The 8,313-nt window shown below is 31.2% G+C and overlaps 1 protein-coding gene across 1 annotated transcript; it reads right to left on the reverse strand.

Annotated features, from left to right (window-relative positions):
* Positions 1-635: 635 nt before the first annotated feature.
* On the reverse strand, positions 636-2,860 carry LOC107452477 (uncharacterized). Its single transcript, XM_043047780.3, has one exon. It carries the CDS (start codon positions 2,557-2,559, stop codon positions 1,339-1,341), a length of 1,221 nt encoding a protein of 406 aa, XP_042903714.2. The 5' UTR covers positions 2,560-2,860; the 3' UTR covers positions 636-1,338.
* Positions 2,861-8,313: the final 5,453 nt, after the last annotated feature.

Raw genomic sequence — 8,313 nt, forward strand, 5'->3', positions numbered from 1 at the left:
CACTGAAATTAATAAAATATTTAAGGTACAGAATTAATTTTTTTGTTGTTCCATGTGTAAATCAAAATAAGATAAATCATTTTAATTATTTCAAAGCATGAAATTTCTGTAACTTCTGAACTTGCAGTTCATTTCATTGAATTCAAAAAAGGACAATAGTTGTGCTACTACTGTAATTAAGGTAATTAACATCCTCGTAAAACTCAAATTGAAACCTGAATATTACTAAGTCAATTTCATGCATTACTTTACATTGAAAAAACAGTCACTTCAAATGTCATGCACATTTAGTATACAGTAGTACTGAATTTTTAGAAAGTTTCTCAACTTTAAATTAGACTTAGATAAACCTAAAATTCTATATTCAATGCTAGATTTTCCTCATCAGTAAATAAAACAATTCAATTTTTTTCTTTCTAACTGTTGCACATTTTCTAATAAACTTGAAACTACATCAAATATTGCAATTATTTATAAGAGCGAATTTTCGAACCCACATTGCTTTTATATCACAATGTTTTAAAAGGTAATCCATAAATTTCATACTGAGACTCAACCTGAAAATTTTTTAATGCACTTTCAAATATTTCACAAGTAAAAATTAAATAATTCCAAAAGAAATAAATCAAAAGTACTCATTTCTTAAATATTTTATATTTTGAACTATTTTCTTAAAAAAACTTTCATTTGCATTAAGAATAAATCTGACATAAGTTTAACATTCTAAATGTAAAAATCATATTAAAATTCATATTGAAGTACTTCAGATTATGCAACTTTAAATTTTGATGATTGTGCTAAAATACAATTCATGTGTAAAAATTTAACACTTTATATAAACAATGTCATACCTTAAATACCGTGACATTTAATCAAGGTTTGTATAAAAAATATTAGGAAAAATCTAAATTAAGAATTTAAGAAAAAATTAAACATATTCAATGTATGTAAAAATATTAGAATATATCAGGGGAAAAATTATTGTTAATATGTATTTGTCAAAATATTCAAAATACAAGAAAGCATGAACTGTAACAAACAATTAGTAAGCAATTGTTCACATTTAAAAAATATTGTTTAAACACAAAATTTGTAAAATTTCGTTATTAAATCAGAAATTATCTTAAAAATACGTACAAGTTTTTACAATTATAATACAATAAATAAAATGCTCCTTCAGAAGATAAAACTAAATAAACCAATTTTAAAAGCATTATACTTAAAAAGTCATTTATTAAAAGTTCTTACGAAGTTATCAAAAGTATTTAAGTTGAAAATATACGAAACTTGCCTCAATTTGATAATTCAGTAGTTTCAACTTTCATTTTCTTGCTTCAGTTATTCCTTGCTTTCTTCATCAGAAGATGCAATTTTAATTTCCGCCTTCCGAAACAATTCATTTTGATGTACAGTTGGTTTCAGTTCATGCAATTCTCTTTTAAGCCTATCCATTTCTTGATCATTTTGATGTGCAGTTTGCTTCCATTCATGCAATTCTCTTTTAAGCCTATCCATTTTTTGATCATTTTGATGTTCAGTTTGCATCCATTCATGCAATTCTCTTCTAACAGTTTGCTTCAGTTCATGGAATTCTCTTGTAAGCCTAGTTTTTTCTTGATCATTTTGATGTACAGTTTGCAACCGTTCATGCAATTCTCTTCTAATAGTTTGCTTCAGTTTATGCAATTCTCTTTTAAACCTATCCATTTCTTGATCATTTTGATGTACAGTTTGCTCCCATTCATGCAATTCTCCTTTAAGCCTATCCATTTTTTGATCATTTTGATGTTCAGTTTGCATCCATTCATGCAATTCTCTTCTAACAGTTTGCTTCAGTTCATGGAATTCTCTTGTAAGCCTAGCTTTTTCTTGATCATTTTGATGTACAGTTTGCAACCGTTCATGCAATTCTCTTCTAATAGTTTGCTTCAGTTTATGCAATTCTCTTTTAAACCTATCCATTTCTTGATCATTTTGATGTACAGTTTGCTCCCATTCATGCAATTCTCCTTTAAGCCTATCCATTTTTTGATCAATTTGATGTACAGTTTGCTCCCATTCATGCAATTCTCTTCTAACAGTTTGCTTCAGTTCATGCAATTCTCTTGTAAGCCTATCTTTTTCTTGATCATTTTGATGTACAGTTTGCTTCAGTTCATGCAATTTTCTTCTACGCCTATCTTTTTCTTGATCATTTTGATTCTGCATAGCTACTTCTATTTCTTTCCGTATTCTTTCATTTGCCTTTTCTTGAACATGTTGAAAGGATATTGTCTGCATCATTTCTTCCATTTTTTTTACTTTTTCACTTTCTTTATACTGTTTATGCAGAGGCAATTGTTCTTGTTCTTCTTGATCTTTCCTTCCCATTTCACTTTCTTGAGCATGTTGAGAAAATATTCCATGTTCGTTTCTGTCACAATCTATGCCTATTCTATATGAAGTTGAATCACTTTCTTCAATAAATTCACGCATTTTAGGAACACTCACGCGAAGAACAGACCGCATGTCAGCCTCGTACTTAGACACGAACTCCTCCGTCTTGATTTTATTTTCCATTTTTTTAAAATTATTGTTAATAGCAAGAAATATATAAAGCTTTCATTGGTAAAACGTTTAAGTTAAAAACACAGAAGTTGCTAACAACCAATCGATTAATTGGAAAGCAAAAAAATAAATGTTGGGAAGGCTTAAGCACACTTGATTTATATTAGTGATTATAACCCTAGTTGCCAATTCCTGATAAAAAAATATGAATATTACTAAATTGCATACGTAGGATCTTCCGTAGCCAAAATGATATTGTTCTCCTACTGCAGTAGGTTTCGGTATCAATGCGACCACTGGTGAAAGGCTGTGGGCTTTTGAATATCCACCGAATAAGTTGTGCTGTGCAACTAGTGTGCACGGTTCACGTGAATCCTTGTCTGAAAGTCTAGTCTTTTTAGAGTGATGCGAAAGTTTGGAGGGAGGTTTTTACTGGTTTTATTGATATAACATGCATCTGCAGGCTTGTGTGCTCATTTAAGGTTCGTAAACCCTTGTCAAGTAGAATGACAGATAGCACACTACAGAGAAGGACTTCCCAAAGAATACATTCAGGGTTATGGTGGGATTCGAACCCGCCACCTCCACGCTTAACAGAGCGGTTGGCGAGCGATACCGCTCGTCGAGGGAGGCCCCACTGACATTGTAGGAATGCAAAATATTTTTACTATGGTTACATGATGCTGATAAGAGGTCAGTTACAATCCCCCTCTCTTGATTTTCACACCTCACTTACGGGAATATTCTTAGCGAATTTGTATCGAATCATGAGCACCTTACGGTTTTTTGTTTGGATGGCGAATCAAACTCGCAACCCCGAATCCTTCAACATAGAAGAGAGGTACTTTTTCGCTAACTGTGATTGTCGAATAATAGAACCTGAGTCACAGGTAATTCTTACTTTACGCATTTAAAAATCTTTTATGCTTTGTTGATTATAAATTAGAATTAATGTATATGTGACTAATATCGATAAAATACGCTAGAGAACGACTGTGAGCTCTCTTTATAATCTTTTTTTCCCACTTTACATGTGACAGATTGGATGCTGGCTACTTTTACGAGTTTAAATAGAGTCTTTGACTTTTTGCTGAACAAATTCTATATATTTCTCACGATTAACAAGAAAAAAAGATGCATGATAAAAATCAAGATGGAGGAATTCGATTCAACTGAAATCAAAATCGAAGAGATTGACTGTGTCATATCTGATTATTGGGAGTTCATGTCTAAATACGAGGCAGACAATAGAAAAATAACGCAATCGAAAAAATATCCAATGAAAACAATACATGATGCTAATTACGATAGCAATCAAATCTGCTACTTCTATAATTCGTATAAAATCATTGTATCAATTTAATCATGGCTAAGCACTAAGCTGTATTTTAAAGACCTTATTTTTTAACTGACATTGTTTTTTTATTATTGGTTTATTGATACAACATGCATTTGCAGGCTTGTGTGCTCAAGTAAGGCTTATAAACCTTAGTTAAGTAGGAGGACAGATAGCACAATACAGAGAAGGAAATCACAAAGAATACATCCAGGGTTACGGCTAGATTCGAACCCGCTACCTCCACGCTTAACAGAGCGTTTGGCGTTTGATACCGCTCCGTCAGGGAGGCCCCTTTGGAGAGAGGGGTAATAGCTTACCCTTTATTAGGTTTGTTTTTCAAGGTCCCGCAGTGGACTGATCGTTAAGACATGGTTCCCAGCAAATCACCGAAGTCAAGCATCACTGGCTGCGGTCAGTGTGCGGGTGGGTGACCACTTGGATCAATCTGGGTAGGGACCGAGGATGTGTGGTATTGGTCTTCGTTAAACTGTTCTACCGTAAAGTGCTCGACTTCGCGAGCAGGTCGTCGGGCTACCGAAGCGGGGGTGCCATCCCCTCTGCGGAGGATCAAAATTGTGATGGCATGTCTTCGGATTATCCTCAGGGATGTTTCCCAGATCGTCTCCAATAGCCCATTGTGCAGCTCTAGTGTGACGTAAATGAACAAATCAATCAGTCAAATCAATGTTTTTTCAAGTTCAAAAGTTTTAGCCTTCCCACCATGGCAGTTAGATAGATTCCTAAAAACAGGGATAAATACTTGACCATGATAAGGTAGAGTGACGACCTGTTCTGAACAGGAAGTTATTATGTTTTGATCGCTGTAATAATATGTGTTTGAAAGTATTTTCATGGCGAACATTTTTTCCCTTTTTCTATCATTTTCTTATAACATCAGTTTGTATGCTATCCATTCCTTACCGAATGCTTACGCTTACAAATCGTTCGAATCAGTTTAATCACTTTTGCAGTTTTAAACTTTTACAGTTTTATATGTGAAAAATACAGAATAGCGAGCAGTGTATATGGGTTGTGCGAGCAGTGTAAATGGGACTAAGGTCCTGAACGGCTACAAAAACAGATGTCTAGCTTTTATACCAAGCCCCTGAGTAACCTAGACACATAAAACAAAGTAGCATCTAAACAATTAAAACAAGACTAATTTAATTATCAGGTTGCGTCTGCATGCATGCGGTGAAGTGAGTTTGTGACATAAGACTATTAGAGAGACAATGAAAATTATGATTTCTTATAATTGTAAAACCATAATTAGACTTTGATATTCATGTGGCTGAGTTTCTAAGATCTTAAAGTCTCTGAGAAACCTCAGAGTTTAGAAAGTAATATACAAGCGTTTAATAATACTAGGGAAAAGAAATCAAACTTAAAAGCCTTTGTAACTAAGGGATTTTATTTTTACTAAATATTTTGAAACATAGAGGTATAGGGTTCGATTCTCAAAGTAACCTGGGGTTACAAATTACGAACTTGCCTTCTTAAGAGGCTTTTTCGTAATTTGAGCTAACTGCCGTTTAATTGGTCCAGGTTTCATAAGATGCTCTTCATTTTAATACTTTGAACTCAAATTTTTATTAAATATATTTTCCATACTTTTTTTTTATTATTTTGCATTAATTTAGATTCAAAATAAGTGAAAAATATTATCTTTAACATTTTAATCTATAACTGTGAAATACAGAGTGAGAGAAAGATACTAAAGAAACTCCAGTGTCTTTTTCTTCATAAAAAGTAAAATCTTCAAAACAAGGTAGAGTTTCAAGAAATTTTTTTTTAAGTTTGAAATTAAAACAAAATATTGCCTGTTGCATTTATTTTGATATAAGAGAAACAGTTATTTATCATTTAAATTTCTTTGATTTACAAAATCAAATATTGATGAAATTTTTAATATGAATAAAGCAAAAAAAATTAAGTCTACTATTTTAGGGTTTTATGTTTTAATGCAAATGTAATTCCAATACAGACAGTTTTTTTAATAATCATAAAGCTTTATATGTAATTAAAAAAATATTTTAACATTTGGGGGCAGGGATAACCTGGTTGGCAGGGTGCTGGAATCACGCTCGTGAAAACGAGAGCTCGAATCCAGCCAGTCCAGTCAGGTGTTTGTTAAATACTACTCCATGTTTCCATAACAGAATATACGAGTCGCAAGAGCTCAGCTTTTTTGAACTATTTAAATTTATTTAAATTATTTATATAAATCATTCATTTTAATTATTTAAATTGTTTCCTTTGAAAATCATTTTTATACAATAGTATTTTTCAAATTAGGATGTATGACAAAAACGGAAAAAAATGTATAGAACAGGGTAGCCATACAATGTGACAATTGAACAGGGTAGCCATTTTCCAGAAAAATTTAAAAACTTGTAAAAAAAACATGGAAAAAACGAAATGTTTTGACGAATTGGTTTCGACCGAAAATATTAGTAAATTAAATATTTATATTACGAATTAACCACCGGAATTCCTAAAATTAACTTAAAACTAAATCCTATAAAATGTATGATAACTTCATAAGAACATTACATACAATAATCCCCACTTTTACAATTATAAAATAATGACCACTTTTTAAATTTTTTTCTGACTTTGGCCAAGGAACTAAATAAAAGTCCTTTTCAATAAAATCTGGAATCCTACTCCTTAACTGCATTATATAAAAAGCGAAATGTCTAAATCGATTTTGTATCTGAATCTGTCTTATTTGCTAACAAAGTACGTGGTAAGGTAATTAAAATTTTAAAAAAATATCCACATTTCTCTGGTTGTTATAAACCTAAAATGAAAAATAATTAGGTATAAGGATTATTTGAGTAACATTCAAAATGAGAACGTATTAATAAAAGAAAATATAAAGAATAAGAATGCATTAGTAATAAACATTACAGGTAAATAAAAGCAAATAAGAAATTAAAAACTATTTTACATGTAAAAATGATCTTATTTGAGCTCTCGTCTTCACGAATGTGATTCCAGCCCTCTGCCAACCAGGTTATCCCGGCCCCAGTATATTAAACTATTTTTTAATTATAAATAAAGTTTTGTAATTATTAAAAAAAACTGTCAGATTATTGGAATTGCATTTGCATGAAAACATAAAACCCAAAAATAGTAGACTTAATATTTTTTCATATTAAAAATTTTATCAATATTTGATTTTTTAAATCAACGAAATTTAAATGATAAATAACTGTTTCTCTTAGATCAAAATAAATGCAGCATGCAATAATTTTTTTTAAAGTTCAAACTTAAGAAAAAATTATTTACTGGAACTCTGCCTTGTTTTGAAGATTTTACTTTTTACGAAGAAAACACTAGAGTTTCTCTAGTATCTTTCTTTCACTCTGCATTTTACAGTCATAAATTAAAATGTTGAATATAATATTTTTCACTTATTTTGATCTAAATTAATGCAAAATAATAAAAAAAGTATGGAAAATATATTTAATAAAAATTCGAGTTCAAATTATTAAAATGAAGAGCATCTTAAAAAACATGGACAAATTAAACGGCAGTTAGCTTAATTTACGAAAAAGCCTCTTAAGAAGGCAAGTTCGTAATTTGTAACCCCAAGTTACTATGGGAATTGAACCCTATACCTCTATGTCTCAAAATATTTAGTAAAAGTAAAATCCTTTAGTCACAAAGGCTTTAAATTTTGATTACTTTTCTCTACTATAATTAAGCGCTTGTATGTTATTAGTTTCTAAACTCTGAGGTTTCTCAGAGACTTTGAGATCTTAGAAACTCAGCCACATGAATATCAAAGTCTAATTATGGTTTTACAATTATAAGAAATCATAATTTTCATTGTCTCTCTAATAGTCTTATGTCACAAACTCACTTCACCGCATGCATGCAGACGCAACCTGATAATTAAATTAGTCTTGTTTTAATTGTTTAGATGCTACTTTGTTTTATGTGTCTAGGTTACTCAGGGGCTTGGTATAAAAGCTAGACATCTGTTTTTGTAGCCGTTCAGGACCTTAGTCCCATTTACACTGCTCGCACAACCCATATACACTGCTCGCTATTCTGTATTTTTCACATATAAAACTGTAAAAGTTTAAAACTGCAAAAGTGATTAAACTGATTCGAACGATTTGTAAGCGTAAGCATTCGGTAAGGAATAGATAGCATAAATTACAAATGATGTAATAATATAATGATAGAATAAGGGAAAAAAATGTTCGCTATGAAAATAATTTCAAACACATATTATTACAGCGATCAAAACATAATAATTTCCTGTTCAGAACAGGTCATCCCTCTACCTTATCACGGTCAAGTACTTATACCTGTTTTTAGTAATCTATCTAACAGTCATGGTGAGAAGGCCAAAACTTTTGAACTTGAAAAAACAAACCTAATAAAGGGTGAGCTATTAACCCTTCATGCAA

The sequence above is a fragment of the Parasteatoda tepidariorum genome, chromosome 4 (assembly GCF_982258835.1).
Source record: "Parasteatoda tepidariorum strain Cologne lab strain chromosome 4, Ptep-v5.0, whole genome shotgun sequence".
NCBI lineage: Eukaryota > Metazoa > Arthropoda > Arachnida > Araneae > Theridiidae > Parasteatoda > Parasteatoda tepidariorum.

Excerpts from the sequence above, each read along its gene's own strand:
- LOC107452477 (XM_043047780.3), bottom strand. The coding sequence starts at position 2,559 with ATGGAAAATAAAATCAAGACGGAGGAGTTCGTGTCTAAGTACGAGGCT.